This window comes from Pristiophorus japonicus, chromosome 2 (assembly GCF_044704955.1).
Source record: "Pristiophorus japonicus isolate sPriJap1 chromosome 2, sPriJap1.hap1, whole genome shotgun sequence".
Taxonomy (NCBI): Eukaryota; Metazoa; Chordata; class Chondrichthyes; family Pristiophoridae; genus Pristiophorus; species Pristiophorus japonicus.
Window position 1 is genome coordinate 178,153,399 of NC_091978.1, and position 20,505 is coordinate 178,173,903.

The following is a 20,505-nucleotide window of genomic DNA, read 5'->3' on the forward strand; positions in this document are numbered from 1 at the left end:
AAGGGCCCGTGGTGGTATCATAGCTGCAAGTCTCTTACACCAGCAATTCATAAATGAGCACTTTGCTTGAAAGAACGATGGTGGTATTTACAAAGCTGCAACACTGCTGGGTGTGCAGGTCATACATCAATGGTGGGCATCACCTTGGTGACAGTTAAAGTTTAAGTTGATTCAAGTTAAGTGTAATTATATCCTTTCATGTTAAGGAATTACCTGTGTAACGGTGCAGCTATCTGAGACACTGCGCAACAAGGTTATGTTAAATAAAGAACATTTAATCTGACCATTTGTCTGAAATCATAAGTATATATGTAAAAAAAACTCCATCCCATTCCCGCCCCACCCCACAACAAATTTATCACATTTACATCATTACAATTGTCCCCATTTCCAGCAAAACAGAACACAAATGCAAACCAACAAGGTAGCCCCCTCGCCCCTTGCCCCGACCCTCTCACCAAAATAGCAGCAGCAACCTAAAAATATGCTCCAGACAACACCTGCGGCCATGCACCTCACTTTCCTTCCACCCACCCCCCCCGGCCCCACTTCTCCTCCCCACCTCTACCTCTTCCCCACCTCCACCTCTTCCCCTTCCCCACCTCCACCTCTTCCCCTTCCACTCCTGACTCCAAGCCGCCTGGCCGAGGAGCTCCTCAGGCGATGTTTCATTGGGGGGGATGATGGCAGAACCGCTGCTAGGACGGATACGGGAAAGGACAGTTCCGAGGTGGGAATATGCTCCGAGCCAGAAGCAAGATGTTCTTCCTGGCTTTCATGTGTCGTTGGCAATGGGGGTGTGGCACCTTGGGGTGCAGTGCCGCGCTCCGGGACCACTGGAAGCCCTCTGCCACCTGGCTAACAGCTGCAAGGCCTCCTCCATCCCTTCCATGTTATCTATTATTTGCTGGACAAAAACTCGGTGCCAACTATGTTCTTGGTGCTTAGTCGGCTTTTTGCTGCTGGTGAATCTCCTGCTGGAAATAACGCCCATTTTTGGGCGATCGGCACAAAAGTGGAAAATCTAGCCCATAGAGTTTAAAGGTAAAAGTGCATCTGTGAATAAGGTGAAAGCAGGGAATAATGGTAAAAAGTTAAAACTAAAGGCTCTTTACCTGAATCATCATCATAGGCAGTCCCTCGAAATCGAGGAAGACTTGCTTTCACTCCAAAATTGAGCTCTCAGGTGACTGAACAGTCCAATTTGGGAATTACAATCTCTGTCGCAGATGGGTCAGACAGTCGTTGGAGGAAAGGGTGGGTGGGGAGTCTGGTTTTCCGCACGCTCCTTCCGCTCCCTGTGCTTGTTTTCTGCATGCTCTCAGCGACGAGACTCGAGGTGCTCAGCGCCCTCCCGGATGCTCTTCCTCCACTTAGGGCGGTCTTTGGTCAGGAGCTCCCAGGTGTCGGTGGGGATATTGTACTTTATCAAGGTTTGAGGGTGTCCTTGAAATGTTTCCACTGCCCACTTGGGACTCACTTGCCATGTAGGAGTTCCGAGTAGAGCGCTTGCTTTGGGAGTCTTGTGTCCGGCATTCAGACAATGTAGCCTGCCCAACGGAACTGGTCGAGTGTGGTCAGTGCTTCGATGCTGGGGATGTTGGCCTGATCGTGAACACTGACGTTGGTGCATCTGTCCTCCCAGGGCACTTGCAGGATCTTGCGGAGACATCGTTGGTGGTATTTCTCCAGTGATTTGAGGTGTCTACTGTATATGGTTTACGTCTCTGAGTCATACAGGAGGGCAAGTATCATTACAGCCCTGTAGATCATAAGCTTGGTGCCAGATTTGAGGGCCTGATATTTGAACACTTTCTTCCTAAGGCTGCCGAAGGCTGCGCTGGCACACGGCAGTGTTGAAACTCGTCGTCGATGTCTGCCCTTACTGACAATAGGCTCCCGAGATATGGAAAATTATACACGTTGTCCAGGGCTGCGCCGTGGATCTTGATGACTGGGGGGCAGTGCTGTGTGGCGGGGTCAGATTAGTGGAGGACCTTTGTCTTACAGATGTTTAGTGTAAGGCCTATGCTTTCGTACGTCTCGGTGAAGATGTTGACGATGACTTGGAGTTCAGCCTCTGAATGCACGAAGCATCTGTAAGATCGACGAATTAGTGACACAAGTAGAGATAAAGGTGTATGATCTAATAGCCATTACAGAGATATGGTTGCAAGGTGACCAGGGTTGGGAACTAAATATTCCAGGGCACTTTACGTATCATTAAGACAGGCAGACTGGAACGGGGGGGCAGGGTGGGGGATGATAATTTAGAATGACATAAGGACAGTAGTGAGAAAGGATCTTGACTCAGAAGATCATGAAGTATGGGTGGAAATAAGAAAATAACAACAGGCAGAAAACAGTGGTAGAAGTAGTTTATAAGCCCACAAACAGTAGCTATACCATTGGACAGAATATTAATCAAGAAATAATAGGAGCTTGTAACACAGGTAATGCAATAATTGTGGGGGACTTTAATCTTCATACAGATTGGGAAAATCAAATTGGCAATGGTAATCTGGAAGACAAGTTTATAGAATGTATCTGACAGTTTCCTCGAACAATACATCATGGAACCAACCAGGGAACAGGCTATTTTAGATCTTGTTTTGTGTAATGAGACAAGGTTAATTAGCAATCTTATCTTAAAGGATCCTCTAGGAAAGAGTGATCATAATATGATAGAATTTCACATTGCATTTGAGAGTGACATTCTGAAGTCCGACACTAGAGTCTTATACTTAAAGCCAATTACATAGGTATGAGGGGCGAGTTGGCTAAGGTAGATTGGGAAATTACATTAAAAGGTATGATGGTAGATCAGCAGTGGCAATCATTTAAATAAATATTCCAAAATTCTCAACAAATAAACATTCCATTGAGAAATAAAAACTCCATGGGAAAAGTGATCCATCCATGGCAAACTAAAGAAGTTAAAGATAGTATTAGATTAAAAGAGGCTTATAATGTTGCGAAGAATAGTAGTAAGACTGAGGATTGGGACAACTTTAGAAATCAGCAAAGGATGACCAAAAAATTAATAAGGGAGAAAATAGAATGAGTAAATTAGCAAGAAATATAAAGAGAGATTGTAAGAGCTTGGACAAGTATGTAAAAAGGAAAAGGGTAGTGAAAGCAAGTGCCGATCCCTTAGAGGCTGAGAAGGAGAAATTATATTGGGGGAGAAGGAGACTTTAAACAAATATTTTGCATCTGTCTTCACAGTAGAAGGCACAAAAAGTATACAAAAATAGTGGGGAACCAAGGGGCTAATGAGAGTAAGAAACTTAAAGTAATTAATATCAGAAAACATATTTGAGATATTAACGGGAATAAAAGCCAACACATTCCCTGGACCTGATGGCCTACGTCCTAAGGTTCTAAAAGAAATGGCTGCAGAGATAGTGGAAGCATTGGTTGTGATCTTCCAAAATACCCGAGATTCAGGAACGGTCCCAGCGAATTGGAAGGCAGCAAATGTAACCCTGCTATTCAAGATCAGAGGAAGAGAGAAACAGGAAAGTACAGGCCAGTTAACCAGACATCTGTCGTCGGGAAAATGCTGGAATCCATTATTAAGGAAGTGCTAACAGGGCACTTAGAAAATAATAATATGATTAGACAGAGTCAACATGGTTTTATGAAAGCAGAATCGTGTTTGACAAATTTAATGAGAGTTTTTTGAGGATGCAACTAGCACAATAGATAACGAGGAATCAGTGGATGTAGTATATTTGGATTTCTAAAAGACATTCAATAAGGTACCACATAAATGGTTGTTAGGCAAGATAAGGGTTCATGGGATTGGGGGTAATATATTAGCATGGATAAAGGATTGGTGTTCAGAGAGATTTAGGTGTTCTTATTCTAGAAACGTAGAGGTTAGCATGTAGGTACAGCAAGCAATCAGGAAGGCAAATGGCATGTTGGCCTTTATTGCTAGAGGGTTAGAGTACAAAAGTAAGAAAGTCTTGCTACAGTTGAACAGGGCTTTGGTGAGACGACACCTGGAGTACTGTGCACAGTTTCTGTCTCCTTATCTAAGGAAGGGTATACTTGCCTTAGAGTGGGTGCAACATAGGTTCACTAGATTGATTCCTGTGATGAGAGGGTTATCGTATGAGGAGAGAATGAGTAGATTGGGCCTATACTCTGTGGAGTTTAGAAGAATGAGAGATGATCTCAACGTATAAGATTCTGGGGGTACTGACAGGATAAATGCTGAGAGATTATTTCCCCCAGCTACAGAGTCTAGAACTAGGGGTCACAGTCTCCTTATTCTAAGGGGTTGGCCATTTAGGACTGAGATGAGGAGAAGTTTCTTCACTCAGAGGGTGGTGAATCTTTGGAATTCTCTGCCCCAAGGGAGTGTGGATGGTCAGTCATTGAGTATATTCAAGACAGAGAGAGATCAATAGATTTGTGGATATTAAGGGAATTAAGGGATATGGGGATAGTGCAGTAAAGTGGAGCTGAGGTCGAAAATCAGCCACGATCTTTTTGAATGGCAAAGCAGACTCAAGGGGCTGAATGACCTACTCCTGCTCCTATTATGTTCTTATATTCAAGGCTGAGATAGATAGATTTTTGGACTCCAGACGAATCAAGAGAGATGAAGACAGGGCAGGAAAGTGGAGTTGAGGCCGAAATCAGCCATGGTCTTATTGAAACGCGGCGCAGGCTCAAGGAGCCGTATGGCCTACTCTTAACTTATGTTACCATTAAAATGTCATGCGCCAGGTACAAAAAAAAATCAAAAAGGCTAACCGAAAAGCCTTTATATCAAGAGGACTAGAATACAAGGGGGTAGACGTTATGCTACAGCAATACAAAGCCCTGGTTAGACCACAACTGGAGCACTGTGAGCAGTTCTGGGGACCACACCGTCGGAAGGATACACTGGCTTTGGAGAGAGTGCAGCGTAGATTTATTAAATGATAGATGGACTTCAAATACGAGGAGAGATTATACAAACTAGGGTTATATTCCCTGTAATTTAGAAGATTAAGGGGTGATTTAATCAAATATATTAAGGGAAACTGGTAAGGTTGATAGGGAGAAACTATTTCTGCTGGTTGGTGAATTTAGGACTAGGGAATGTTAGCCCAAAAATTAGAGCCATGTACTTCAGGAGTGAAATTATGAAACATTTCTACATGCAAAGCGTGGTAGAGGTTTGGAATACTCCTTGCAAACAGCAGTTAATGCAGAATCAATTGTTAATTTTAAACATGAGATTGATAGATTTCTGTTAACCAAAGGTATTAAGGGATATGGGGCAATGGCAGTTATATGGAGTTAGATCACAGATCAGCCATGATCTCAGAATAGCAGAACAGAATAGCAGAACAGGCTCGAGGGACTGAATGGCCTACTCTTGTTCCTATTGTAACATATTTAACCTCTAATAATTTACTTTCTTTTTTGAAGTGTAGCCACTGACAACTAACAACCACACAGCAGGGTCCAACGAACAGTAAATATGATGAGACCAGTTAAACTGTTTTTGGTGATGTTGCTGAAGGGATGATTCTCGGCCAGGACACCGGTCAAATTCTCTTCTCTTCTCAATAGGAATTTTTAAAAATTCATTCAAGGGATCTGGGCATCGTTGGAAAGACCAGCATTTATTGCCATCCCTAACTGCCTTTGAGAAGGCGGTGGTGAGCTGCCATCTTCAACCGTGGCAGTCCATGTGATGAAGGTACTCCAACAGTGCGGTTAGGAGGGAGTTCCAGGATTTTGATCCAGCGATGTTGACGTAACGGTGATATATTTCCAAGTCAGGATGGTGAGTGACTTCGAGGTGGTGGTGTTGCCATGCACCTGCTGCCCTTGTCCTTCTAGGTGGTAGATGTTGCGGCTTTGGGAGGTGCTGCCGAAGAAGCCTTGGCAAGTTGCTTCAGTGCATCTTGTAGATGGTACACACTGAAGTCACGCTGTGCCGGTGGTGGAGGGAGTGAATGTTTAAGTTGGTGGATGGTCAATCAAGCGGGCTGCTTTCTCCTGGATGGTGTCGAGCTTGTTGAATGTTGTTGGAGCTGCACTCATCCAGGCAAGTGGAGAATATTCCATCACACTCCTGACTTGTGCCTTGTAAATGGTGGAAAGGCTTTGGAAAGTCAGAAAGAGAATCACTCGCCACAGAATACCCAGCCTCTGACCTGCTCTTGTAGCCACAGTATTTATGTGGTTAGTCCAGTTAAATTTCTGGTCAATGGTGACCCCCCCCCCCCCACCCCGAGGATGGTGGTGGTAATCCTGTTGAATATCAAGGGGGGGGGGGTGGCTAGACTCTCTCTTGTTGGAGATGATCATTGTTTGGCACTTGTGTGGCATGAGTATTACTTGCCACTTATCAGCCCAAGCCTGAATGTTGACCAGGTCTTGCTGCATGCAGGCATGGACTGCTTCATTATGAGGAGTTGCGAATGGCACTGAACACTGTAGTCATCAGCGAACATCCCCACTTCTGACCTTTTGATGGAGGGAAGGTCCTAGATGAAGCAACTGAAGATGCTTGGGCCAAGGACACTGCCCTGCAAAACACCTGCAGTGATGTCCTACGGCTGTAATGATTGACCTCCAACCACCACAACCATCTTCCTTTGTGCTAGGTACGACTCCAGCCAGTGGAGAGTTTTTCCCGTGATGTCCCCCCCCCCCCTCCCCCCGACTGCTGATGATTGAAAGTAGGCTGGTAGAACGGTAATTGGGCGAATTGGATTTGTCCTGCTTTTTGTGGACAGGACATACCTGGGCAGTTTTCCACTTTCTCAGGTAGATACCAGTGCTATATCTGTACTGGAACAGCTTGTTCTGCAGTTGCAGACTTCAGCACTACAGCTGGATCATCCACTCGGCACTTCTGGCGGAAGATGGTTGCAAGTGCTTTAACCTTATCTTCTGCACTCACGCGCGTGCTGGGCTCTGCTATAATTGAGGATGGTGATGTTCATGGGGCTTCCTCCTCCCATTAGTTGTTTAGTTGCCCACCACCATTCATGACTAGATTTGGCAGGACTTGAGAGCTTTGATCTTATCTGTTGGTTGTGCGATAGATCAGCTCTGTTAATAGCATGCTGCCTCCTGTGTTTAACATGCAGGTAATCCTGTGTTGCAGCTTCACCAAATTGCACCTCATTTTTTAGTACGCCTGGTGCTGCTCCTAGCATGCTCTTCTACATTCCTCATTGAACCAGGATTGGTCCTCTGTCTTGCTAGTAATGGTAGAATCCGGGATATGCCAGGCCATGAGGTTACAGATTGTGGTGGTATGCAATTCTGCTGCTGCTGATGGTCCACAGCGCCTCATGGATGCCCAGTTTTGAGCTGCTAGTTCTATTCTGAATCATCATCGTCAAATCTATTCCATTTAGCATGGTGGTAGTGCCATGCAACATGATGGAGGGTGTCCTCAGTGTGAAGACGGGACTTCCTCTCCACAAGGACTGTGCGGTAGTCACTCCTACCAATGCTGGCATGGACAGATGCATCAGCGACAGGTAGATTGGTGAGGACAAGGTCAAGTAGGTTTTTCCCTCATGTTAGTTCTCTCTCCATCTGCCGCAGGACCAGTTGGCAGCTTTGTCTTTCACGACTCAGTCAGCTCGGTCAGTAGCAGTACGACTGAGGCACTCTTGGTGATGGACATCGAAGTCCCCCATCCAGAGTATATATGTGCCCTTGCTACCCTCAGTGCTTTTTCCAAGTGGTGTTCAACACAGAGGTGTATGGCTCAGAGACATGGACCATATTCAGTAGATACCTCAAATCGCTGGAAAAATACCGACGACATCTCCACAAGATCCTGCAAATCCCCTGGGAGGATAGATGCTCCAGCGTCGGCATTCTCGATCAGGCCAACATCTCCAACATCGAAGCACTGAGCACGCTCGATCAGCTCCGTTGGGCGAGCCACATTGTTCGCATGTCCGACACAAGACTCCCAAGCCAAGCGCTCTACTCGGAACTCCTACACAGCAAGCGAATCCCAGGTGGGCAGAGGAAACATTTCAAAGACACCCTAAAAGCCTCCTTGATAAAGTGCAACATCCCCACCGACACCTGGGAATCCCTGGCCAAAGACTGCCCTAAGTGGAAGAAGAGCATCAGGTGAGGGCGCTGAGCACCTCGAGTCTCGTCGCCGAGAGCATGCAGCAAACAAGCGCAGGCAGCGGAAGGAGCATGTGGCAAACCAGACTCCCTACCCACCCTTTCCTTCAACGACTGTCTGTCCCACCTGTAACATAGACTGTATTGGACTGTACATTCACCTGAGAACTCACTTTTAGAGTGGAAGCAAGTCTTCCTCGATTTCGAGGGACTGCCTATGATGATGATGTATTGATTTATCAGCTGAGGGAGGGTAGTAGGTGGTAATCAGCAGGAGGCTTATTTGCCGATGTTTGACCTGATTCCATCAGACTTCATGGGGTCCGGAGGCAAAGTATACATTGTGCCGCCACCTGTGGTGAGTCTGTCCTACCTGTGGGATCGTGATGGAGTATTTCCAGAATTTTCTGTTTTTATTATAGTGATGGAGGAGTCTGGGATGTTGGCTGAATGATATGATTCTGTGAGTACGACTACGTCAGACCGTTTGCTTGACTAGTCTGTGGGAGAGCTCTCCTATTTTGAGGTCAGTCCCCAGATGTTAGTGAGAACGGCTTTTCAGGGTCGATTGGGCTGGCTGTGCCTCTGTCATGTTCGGTGCCCAGGCCAATGCTGTGTAGTCCATCCGGTTTTATTCTTAATATACTTCTTTGTAATGGTTTGGTACAAGAATGGCTTGCTAAGCCATTTCAGAAGCAGTTAACCGTCAACCACATTGCTATGGGTCTGGAGTCACATATAGGGCAGACCCGATAAGGGCGGCAGATTTCCTTCTCTAAAGTACATTCGTGAACCAGATGGGTTTTTATGACAACTGGTAGTTTCATGGTCACCATTACTGACACTAGATTTTTATTCTGCTACATTCAGCTGAATAAGCAGAAGAGACTTCAGTTTTAACATTACATGTGAAAGACAGATGAGGTATTAAATCAAGCATTGTAATCACCAATTTCCAAAAAAAATGATTAACCATCTACATAATTTTGCATTAGTTTATATTTATGCATCAGTGCAGTTTATATTTGAAGAGACTACTCATTGATTTTTAGCTGCACTTCAGTCCCACGCTCCTGATCTTTGGGCACCTGGTGCGGAGGGGAGCAGGCAGGTCGGAGTGCCTCCTCGTAGGACTGTTCCTAGGCCTGGCCAAGGTGGCCATCAACAGGTCCAGGCAGAGGGCGGTCGAGGGGGTCGTTCAGTCAGACTGCCTACCTCTCTTCCACGGTTACATCCGAGCCAGGGTGTCCTTAGAGATGGTGTGTGGTACGCTTGCAGCCTTCCGCGAGAGATGGGCACCGGAGGGACTGGAGTGCATCATCACCCCTGGCAACCAAATGTTAATTTGATCTAAGTTTCCGTTAAAGTTTTATTTGGAAATTTGTGGATTCTAGTGCCCTTTGCAAAAGGGGGTACCTGATTTAAAGTTCTATTTAAAATAGTTGTAGAGCTGTTGAATTGAGAGTGGCTTAGCCAGTCACGTGATGTTCACAAGACTCAATAAAACCCCAGCCAGTTGGGTCTACGTCATCCACGATGAGGCATGCGGTTGTGAGCCTCGTGGATGAACTGGTAATGTGTTGTGTGATTGCTAAACCTTTGTTAATAAACCAACTAGTTCTTAATAGTAATGTGTTGCTATGAATGCTTAAGCAAATAACCCATGAAGCAAATACATTACAATAACTAATGTGTTTTCTTTTGTCATTCACATATCCAGCTCTGTTAGAAAGTCATCTGAACTGAAGTAGGCTGGTCATCCACAATCTCCTCGTGTACAGCGATGTCTACTCATCACTGAAATAAGCTCTGTTCCTTGCCAGGATATCAGATGGTGCACTTTGAAACAGTTAACTTTTTCACATTTTAGGGAAGAGGGATATCCCAGATGTAGTTCTTCTTGCCCTACAACTGACAAACTAACTGCTAGCAAAACTTAAAAATCATCGCTGAACTACAGAATCATAGAATAGTATAGCACAGAAGGAGGCCATTCGACCCACTGAGTCTGTGCCGGCTCTTTCGAAGTGCAATCCAGTTAGTCCCACTCTCCTGCTCTTTTCCCATAACCATGCAATTTTTTCTTATCCAGTTCCCTTTTGAAGGCTGCTATTGAATCCGTATACACCACCCTATCAGGCAGTGCATTCTAAATCCTAACCACTCGTTGTGTAAAAAGGTTTGTCCTCAAGTCGCCTCTGGTTCTTTTATCAAGCGCCTTAAAAATCTGTGCCCTCTCGTTAATGATCCTTCAGCCATTGGAAACAGTTTATCTTAATTTACTCTATCTAAATCCTTCATGATTTTAAACATCTCTATCAAATCTCCTCTTAACCTTCTCTGCTCCAAGGAGAACAGTCCCAGCTTTTCCAGTTTATCCCCTGAACTGTATTCCCTCATCCTTGGAACCATTCTAGTAAATCTCTTCTGTACCCTCTCCAAAATCTTCACGTCCTTCCTAAAGTATGGATCCCAGAATTGAACTATATTCATTAAAGTATTGTTCAATAAGTTTTCTGAATCACACTCAGTCATCAACTTACCTGTGTTGTCTGAATAATTGTAAGATCATTCATGTGAGAAAATCCTGGTCCCATGGTTGACCGCATACCCGCTGTTCCAAACTCCATTCTTGACCCAAAATATTCTTGCAGCTGTTTAATGTTCCCATCACAATGCAGCTGCCTGACTTCTGCTAATGTCTTAGGATTCTAGAAAAGCAAAAGTTATTAAAAATTTTAAAAGCTTGTTAGGCTAAACAACATCAAATTATACTTTTCGATTCATTATAAACCAGCTGTCATATTCCTTCTGTAAATTATATTAGAAAATATAACATTGCTAATTCTGGATAGAAAAGCAAAATGTCACAGTTGGCCTGAATATCATTTCAATTCTATACAAAACAAACACCTATTTTACCAAGGTCAGTGAAGCAAATGCAGTACAATGTCTAAAGATCTAACATTCTAAAACAACGCATTTTCTTTTTAAAGACCATTTTACATTTGTACTCAGCATCAGCTTGGATCAGTGGTCACACTCTCGCTTACGTTAGAAGAACATGGGTTCAAGCTCCACTGCAGGAGCTGAGCACACAATGTACACCAACACTTTAGTGTGAACAGAGGGAGTGCTGCATTGTCAGAGATGCCATCTTTCAAATGAGGCCTCATCTGCTTGCTCAAGCGGATGTAAAAGATCCCATGGCACTATTTGAAGAAACAATGAAGAACTTCTGAAGCGTGGTCACTATTGTAGGCAAATGTGGCAGCCAGTTTGCACACAGCAAGGTCCTACAAAGAACAATGAAACAAATGACCATATGATCTGCTTTCATGGCATTCGTTGAGGAATAAATGTTGGCACGAGTCCAGAAATTCCCAGCTCTTTCAAATAGTTCCAATTTAAGACAAGGTTTCAATTTAATGTCTCATCTGAAAGATAACATTTCCTGCAGTACGGTAATTCCTCAGTTCTTCTGTGAAGTGTCAAGTCTAGATCTCGTGTCACAAGACGTTGATAAAAGTCAGATGTAGCAGGAATGGATTGACCCCTAATATTTGCAACAGTTAACAAAAAAAAATCACATGACTGCAACAAGTAGAATATGCAAATGCAGGCAGTGTAAACATGGATCAACCTCCCTTTGTACAGTGACAGTCTAATCTACCTTTCCATCACCACCCTCAATTTCACCACTGCTTCCATGCTGTGTTGTTGAGATGATGAAAGAACTTTCCTTTATTTTTGACATCGGCAAGACTGAAGCCACCCTGCTCAGTTCCGACCAAAAACTTCATGCCTCAAATGCCACTTCATGGACGTGGAAATGGTCTATTCCAGGGGTCAGTGCTTGGTCCATTTTTGTTCCTTTATTTATAGATGAGCAGAGGGAATACAACCCCCAAATGTGCTGATAACAGAAAAGTAGATGAGGCAAACAGACTGTAAAATATTTCAGGGACACCGAGACAAGTTAACAGAATGGGCAAGCAAATAACTGGTGAAATTCATGTGGATAAGTGTGAGGTGATACATTTTGGAGAAAAATGAAAACCAGCTATGACTGCACTGAGTGGAAATACATCCCAGGGAATGGATAGAAAGAGGGGGCGTGTCAAAATACATAACGCTCTGAAAAGTGAATGTGCAGGAAGAGAAGTCCATAACAATGATGAGAGTTTCTGGGGTTGTCACAATCAAATGATTTGGTCTCAATTAAAGATTCAGAGACCGACGTTCATTCCCGTCAAAAGGAGTGAGAGTGACTTTCCCTGCTGGAGACAGCAGCAAGGTGCCCAGGTCCTGAGCCACCCGCACACACACAGCACCAGGACACACCGATCTGCAAGTGAAGCAGCGGCTCCGCCATTCACAAGAACTCCCGACCGGCAGAGCCGGACCATCAGACTCACAGCCGGAATCAGTCTCCTCCTCTCTCCCTCTGACTCTGCGGCCCGTACCCCCGCCTCGGCCTCCTCACCTTGTCCCATTCCAGCCACTGCACGATCGCCCGGTCCAACTCATCGTTCCCGGCCATCCCGACACTAACAATCGCCCGCATCACACTCACCCCAACCCTCCGCTACCGACCAATCAGCGCCAGGCTCTACGCTACCGACCAATCAGCGGCCAATCCTCCGCTACTGATTAATCAGCGCACAATGCTCCGCTATTGACCAATCAGCGCCCAATTCTCCGCTACGAACCAATCAGCACCCGAGCCCCCACTACTGCCCAATCAGCCAGACCCTCTGCAACCGACCAATCAGCCAAAGCCGCCCGTGACGACGCCTAATCCGCGGCTCAGTCCCCTCACCTTCAGTGGCTTCTCTTCACACTTCCGCACCGTTACTCCTGGTATCCCCACTATCCTTGTCCCTCCCTCCTATTTCTCATCGACAAGCTGACCCTTGACGTCATCATCTGAAAACACAGTGTCAGTTTCCACATGTATGCTGATGACACTCAGCTCAACCTCACCACCACTTCTCTTGACTCCTCTACTGTCTCTAAATTATCAGACTGCTTGTCCAACATCCAGTACTGGATGAACAGAAATGTCCTTCAATTAAATATTGGGAAGACATTGTTTTTGGTCCCCGCTACAATCTCCATTCCCTATCCACCAACTCCATCCCTCTCCCTAGCTTCTGTCTGAGGCTGAACCAGACTGTTCGCAATGTTGGTGTCATATTTGACCCTGAAATGAGCTTACGACCACGTATCTGCGCCATAACGAAGACTTGCCTATTTCCATCCCCGTAACATCGCCTGCCTCCGTCCCTGCCTCAGCTCATCTACTGCTGAAATCCTCATCCATGCCTTTGTTACCTCTAGACTTGACTATTCCAACTGATGTGGGAAGCACAGGGTTAATGTGAATGGTGTTTTGAAACACTGTAGCTATGTTACAAGGCATGGAAAGCTTTGCCAAAACAGAAGCATAGTGTCAACAGTTAATACGTAACAGCTGGTATAAAGACGTTTCATGATACCTTGTTACAGAGGCAATGGGTAAACACGAAACCTTGTGACAGAGGCAATGAGCAAACAGAAGACAGTTGAGATAACAGAATACATCTGCTGAGAGCTTACGTGATTAACAATTGACAGTTGCTCGGATGTTGATCGACTACTGTAAAGTTGAGAGACTGTGGGACTTGAATTCGGGATGCCGAACACTCTCCCCTGCATGCTTGAATTAAAGAATTCTCATATCAAGGATTATAAGTGATTTTGAGTGGTGTTTTTTTCCCACAATACAATGCACTCTTGGCTGACCTCCCACGTTCTACCCTACGTAAACTTGAGGTCATCCAAAATTCAGCTGCCTGTGTCCTAACTTGTACCAACTCTCGTTCACCCATCACCCCTGTGGTCGCTGACCTACATTGGCTCCCAGTTAAGCAATGCTTCAATTTTAAAATTCTCACTTCTTCTTCAAATCCCTCCATGTCTCGCCCCATCCTATCTCTGTAACCACCGTCTTCTGCCCCCGCCCCCTGCACCCAGAGATATTTGCACTCCTCTAATTCCATCCATAAACATCTCTGCTTCTCTACCCCTCTTTGCTCCTTTAAGACACTGCTTAAAACCTACCTCTTTGACCAAGCTTTTGATCATCTGCCCTAATTTCTCCTTGTGTGGCTCGGTGTCAAATTTTGTTTTATGACACTCCTGTGAAGAGCCCTGGGATGTTTTACTACTTTAAAGGCACTAGTTGTTGTGATTGTTGTCCAGTTGTTCAGAAAATTTGCTACAAAGTAATCTCCATTTTGATAATTTTTTTTAGCTGCCTTTCTGTTACCTCCAGGGAGAAGTGAGCAACATGCTGTTACCAATTCTGTGCTTTATTGACCCCAGTCGCCTACCTCGAAGTCGTCGCACACCTGGAACAGCTCACACTGTAAGTTGTAGTGGTATGCTCTTTTATCCTTCCGACTGGCGGTGGTGTCCTCTCGCAGGTCGGGGTGGCCCAAGATGTTGCAGGGCCCGCGCTCCAGCTCTTTTATTCTCCTGATCTGCAGTGGTGACATCATCAAGGCCTAGGTCGCCGTTTGCAGCATGGGCAGGAACATTGGCGGGGCCCAGGTAGAGCAGAGGAGCGGGAAGGTCAGGGCAGATGAGCGGCAAGAGATTGTGGCGGCGGTGCGGCGAATGATTGAGATGGAAGAGCAGCGAGAGATCGAGGCAGAAATGCGGCAAATGATTGGGGCGGAGGAACAGTGAAAGATCGTGGCTGAGAATCGGCGAGTGATCGTGGCGGAGGTGCGGCGAATGTTTGTGGCGGAGGAGTGGCGCGAGATCATGGCAGAGGTGCGGCAAATGAGGGTATGGGGCCCAGAAGAGCCGAGGGCCCAGGGGCAGCACGGACCTGCCCACACTGCGATATGTGTGCGCACTAGGTCCGTGCAGCAGAGCAGGTCTTCAGGTGTCCTGGTTAACCCTTGACACTGGATAAAGGCCTAGCTCTGTCCAGCCCGTGTGGTGGCTGATATGCAACGGTCACCACACGTTAAAAAAATCCACGCCCAGATATCTTCCACCCCTGAAGTTCAGGACTGGAATATCAGGCCCTTTATTGAAACATTGGTGAACTCATCCCTTTTGGTGTGGAAGCAAGACATCCTCGTTCGAGGGACCGCCTATAATGATGATGATGCTTCCAATAAAATTAAAATTCTAAAATATTATAAAAGCACATAAGTATTATAAATGGAATATGATATAGGTTAATAAAACATGTATTTGTATTCCAGTTTGCCAGCACATACGATTTAATTGCTTGTGGATTATCAGACCTGCTTTAGACATAGAAATATTGTCCAGAACTTACTGTCAAAATAACAGTGAGGCTAACAGCATCACCGATATTTATGCGCAAATTCCACAGCATCTTCAGGCAAGGGCAGATGCATAGTTAAATGTGAAAATCCAGCCGTTGTTGTCCGAGATGCGCCACTCTGCTGTTGGCTTCACAAAAACGTCTGTCTGACTCACCATTCATATACATTGAACAGTGAAGTTCCTGTACTTGCACAGTAGATACGAACTAAACTCCCCACAGTCAGCTCGAGCTTGTCCATTTCAGTCTAAGTGCCCTTTTTAGCTGAGTGATGAGCCTTAATTACTGCAAAAACAACTCTGGCACTGAAAATTAACTATTACAAGTCTGGAGTCTCATATCTCCGAATTATTGTTGGAGATTTAAAAAAAATGTAATTTTTAAAAAGCTTTTTCAATCTCTTTTTTCTCTCTCAATCCAAGCTTTCCTTCTCCTTATTTTGCTTTCGATACCTGATTTGACATTGACTTTACTATACTAACTTACACTTCTTGGTTCAGACTCGATGCTGTTCATTTCACAATATTTCAATTTGATTCGTCAAGTCATCATCATAGGCAGTCCCTCGGAATTGAGGAAGACTTGCTTCCACTCTTAAAGTGGGTTCTTAGGTGGCTGTACAGTCCAATATGAGAACCACAGTCTCCGTCACAGGTGGGACAGATAGTCGTTGAGGGAAAGGGTGGGTGGGACAGGTTTGCCATACGCTCTTTCCGTTGCCTGCGCTTGGTATCTGCATGCTCTCGGCAATGAGACTCGAGGTGCTCAGCGCCCTCCAGGATGCACTTCCTCCACTTGGGGTGGTCTTTGGCTAGGGACTCCCCAGGTGTCAGTGGGGATGTTGCACTTTATCAGGGAGGCTTTGAGGGTGTCCTTTTAGCGTATCCTCTGCCCACCTTTGCCTCGTTTGCTGTGAAGGAGTTCCGAGTAGAGTGCTTGCCTTGGGAGTCTTGTGTCTGGCATGCAAACAATGTGGCCTGCCCAAAGGAGCTGATCAAGTGTGATCAGTGCTTCAATGCTGGGGCTGTTGGCCTGGTCGAGGATACTAATGTTGGTCCGGCTGTCCTCCCAAGGGATTTGTAGGATCTTGTGGAGACATCGTTGGCGGTATTTCCCCAGCGACTTGAGGTGTCTGCTGTACATGGTCCATGTCTCTGAGCCATACAGGAGGGCAGTTATTACTACAGCCCTGTAGACCATGAGCTTGGTGGCAGATTTGAGAGCCTGGTCTTCAAACACTCTTTTCCTCAGGTGGCCGAAGGCTGCACTGGCGCACTGGAGGCAGTGTTGGATCTCATCGTTAATGTCTGCTCTTGTTGATAAGGGGCTCCTAGTCAGAGTAGGAATCGCAGGATAGCTCAGATGAATACGTGGCTTGAGGAGTGGTGCAAAAGGGAGGGATTCAAATTCCTGGGACATTGGAACCCGTTCTGGGGGGAGGTGGGACCAGTACAAACCGGACGGTCTGCACCTGGGCAGGACCGGAATCAATGTCCGAGGGGGAGTGTTTGCTAGTGCTGTTGGGGAGGAGTTAAACTAACATGGCAGGGGGATGGGAACCTATGTAGGGAGACAGAGGGAAATAAAATGGAGGCAGAAGCAAAATATGAAAAGGAGAATAGTACAAGTGGAGGGCAGAGAAACCCAAGGCAAAAAACAAAAAGGGCCACATTACAGCAAAATTCTAAAGGGGCAAAGTGTGTTAAAGCCTGAAGGCTCTGTGCCTCAATGCAAGGAGTATTCGGAATAAGGTGGACGAATTAACTGCACAGACAGCAGTTAATGGATATGATGTAATTGGCATCATGGAGACATGGCTCCAGGGTGACCAAGGCTGGGAACTCAACATCCAGGGGTATTCAATATTTAGGAAGGATAGACAGAGAGGAAAAGGAGGCGGGGTGGCGTTGCTGGTTAAAGAGGAAATTAATGCAATAGTAAGGAGGGGCATTAGCCTGGATGATGTGGAATCTGTATGGGTGGAGCTGCGGAATACCAAAGGGCAGAAAACGCTAGTGGGAGTTGTGTACAGACACCAAACAGTAGTAGTGAGGTTGGGGAAAGCATCAAACAAGAAATAAGGGATGTATGCAATAAAGGTACAGCAGTTATCATGGGCGACTTTGATCGACATATTGATTGGGCTAACCATACTGGTAGCAATGCGGTGGAGGAGGATTTCCTTAAGTGTATTAGGGATGGTTTTCTAGACCAACATGTCGAGGAACCAACTAGAGAGCTGGCCATCCTAGACTGGGTGATGTGTAATGAGAAGGGACTACTTAGCAATCTTGTTGTGCGAGGCCGCTTGGGGAAGAGTGACTACAATATGGTAGAATTCTTTATTAAGATGGAGAGTGACATAGTTAATTTGGAAACTAGGGTCCTGAACTTAAGGAAAGGTAACTTCGACGGTATGAGGGGTGAATTGACTGGTAAAGGATACTTAAAGGGTTGACGGTGGATAAGCAATGGCAAACATTTAAAGATCACATGGATGAACTTCAGCAATTGTACATCCCTGTCTGGAGTAAAAATAAAACGGGGAAGGTGGCTCAACTGTGGCTAGCAAGGGAAGTTAAGCCTAGTGTTAAAACCAAGGAAGAGGCATATAAATTGGCTAGAAAAAGCAACAAACCTGAGGACTGAGAGAAATTTAGAATTCAACAGAGGAGGATTAAGGGTTTAATTAAGAGGGGGGAAATAGAATACGAGAGGAAGCTTGCAGTGAACATAAAAACTTACTGCAAAAGCTTCTATAAATATGTGAAGAGAAAAAGATTAGTGAATGTTATGAATTGATTTGTGTATCGTCCTGGTACCTTAAATGTATAATAAGCACAATGGTACACCACAGAGGGCACTATGGTGGGAAACCTGAAAGTACCTGCAAGAGGCAGTATAAAAGGCTGACCACCACACCTGAGAGTCACTCTGAGGCTGTTCAATAAAGGACGAAGGTCACAGCAGTTAGATTAACACCAGACCGTGTGGAGTCAGTGATTTGTGTGCCGCATGCACCACATTGGCGACAAGGAAGCGGATGAACTCCACGCAACCATGGCTACTCTGGGCTCACTAAAGGATTTTACCATGGGCAATGATTGGGAGGCCTTTACGGAAAGGCTCGAGTACTACTTCACAGCAAACGACCTGACGGATGACACGGACGCAATGAGAGATAAGCGTAAAGCGATATTGCTTTCCAGTTGTGGAGATGAGGTTTACTGTCTCGTCAGGGATTTGCTGGCACCCGGGAGCGCCAGGGACAAGTCATATGAGGAGCTGATCACACTCATTCGTGACCAGTTGAAACCGAAGGAGAGCATTCTCACGGCCAGATACAAATTTTACCGTCACTGCAGACCTGAGGGCCAGGATGTCACCAAATACGCTGCAGACCTCAGGAGACTCGCGGCGCCGTGTGATTTTGGCGCACACCTTGACGAGGCGTTGCGGGACATTTTCGTTATGGGGATTGGCCACGAGGGTCTCCTTCACAAGCTGCTAGCCACGGAACCCACAGTTACTCTGACAAAGGCCATCACCTTCAGCCGGGCATATATGACCTCGACTTGCAGCACCAAGCAGATGATCCACACAGTCTCGAACCCGGCAGGCACTGTCCACAGGATAGCGCCCACCACAGACAAAACTGCAGAACGTGGCTCTGCCCAGGCCAGAGAGCACGGACCTCGGGGTCCTGGAACTCAGAGTCCGCTGAGGGGGGCCAATCAAGCAGCACCATGCTGGCGCTGTGGAGGAAGCCATGGGGCTCACCGGTGCAGGTTTGCGGAGTACATGTGCAATACCTGCCACACGAAAGGCCACCTTCAGCGTATGTGTAAAAGAAATCGGACTCACCATGTGGCTGAGGAGATGGGGGATGATCTACTGTTCAGCGAGGAGCAAGCAGAAGAAGATGAAGTGTTGGAACTGTACACTTGTACCGACGATTCGCCCCCAGTGATAATGGAAGTAAAAATCAACGGAGTCCCTGTGAGTATGGAAGTGGACACGGGCTCGGATCCGTTGTTGATGAGTCGGAGAACTTTTGATAAACTGTGGATCAACCCGGCTGCACGACCCAAGCTGGTCCCGGTCACGGCGAAGCTGCGTACCTACACCAGGGAACTAATACCTGTTCTTGGCAGAGCGGAGGTGCAGGTATCCCACGGGGACGAGACGCACGGTTTACCTTTGTGGGTCGTCGCAGGCGATGGGCCGACACTCCTCGGCCGGAGGTGGATGGGGACGGTCCGTGGGAGCTGGGAAGACTTCACCACTCCACAGGCTGCTGCTCCCCGGAGTGCTGCCGTGCCCCAGGTCCCCAGAGAGCAGCGCCGACCGAGCTGGAGCTGCAGCCTCAATCCACCCACAGGCAAGCAGAGCAAGCCCCAGCCCCGGACCTCAAGCCCCAGAGATCCTGCAGCCTCAGCCCCCACAGGCAAGCAGCCCTGCAGAGGCGGGCTGAGTGGGGGGGGCGGGAGGGGTGAGCCGGCGGAGCGCTGCGGGCGGGGTGCGAGGGATCCAGGATGGCCGGCGGATCGGGAGGGCCCACACAGAGGGAGAGTCGGGCGGCGGCAGCAGCTGGCGGTCGGTGGCCACGACGGCCACAGAGGAGGCCGCTACAGAGGCCGCAGGGGAGGCAGCAAGTGCGGCGGCTGGAGAGGCCACGACGGCCGCAGAGGAGGCCGCTATGGTGGCTGCAGGGGAGGCAGCAAGTGCGGCGGCTGGAGAGGCCACGACGGCCGCAGAGGAGGCCGCTATGGTGGCTGCAGGGGAGGCAGCAAGTGCGGCGGCTGGAGAGGCCACGACGGCCGCAGAGGAGGCCGCTATGGTGGCTGCAGGGGAGGCAGCAAGTGCGGCGGCTGGAGAGGCCACGACGGCCACAGTGGAGGCCGCTACAGAGGCCGCAGGGGAGGCAGCAAGTGCGGCGGCTGGAGAGGCCACGACGGCCGCAGGGGAGGCGGCTACGGTGGGCCGCCGGAGAAGTGACAACGACGGCCGCAGGAGAGGTGGCAAGTCAGGTGGCA

At 47.1% G+C, this 20,505-nt stretch overlaps 1 protein-coding gene across 3 annotated transcripts in view; it reads right to left on the reverse strand.

The window, feature by feature from the left end:
* The window catches only part of pgm2 (phosphoglucomutase 2), a 140,229-nt gene extending 127,512 nt beyond the window's left edge, over window positions 1-12,717 (reverse strand). Inside the window, exons 1-2 of one of the 3 annotated variants that reach the window (XM_070870526.1) lie at window positions 12,605-12,714; window positions 10,662-10,829 (exon numbers count right to left, since the gene is read on the reverse strand). In XM_070870526.1, coding sequence (XP_070726627.1) covers window positions 10,662-10,829; window positions 12,605-12,685 — 249 coding nt within the window. In that variant the 5' untranslated portion in view covers window positions 12,686-12,714. Of the gene's footprint in view, window positions 1-10,661; window positions 10,830-12,604 lie in introns of all 3 variants that reach the window. The other 2 variants (XM_070870528.1, XM_070870529.1) reach the window with 2 other exon arrangements.
* Between the last annotated feature and the right edge of the window lie 7,788 nt (window positions 12,718-20,505).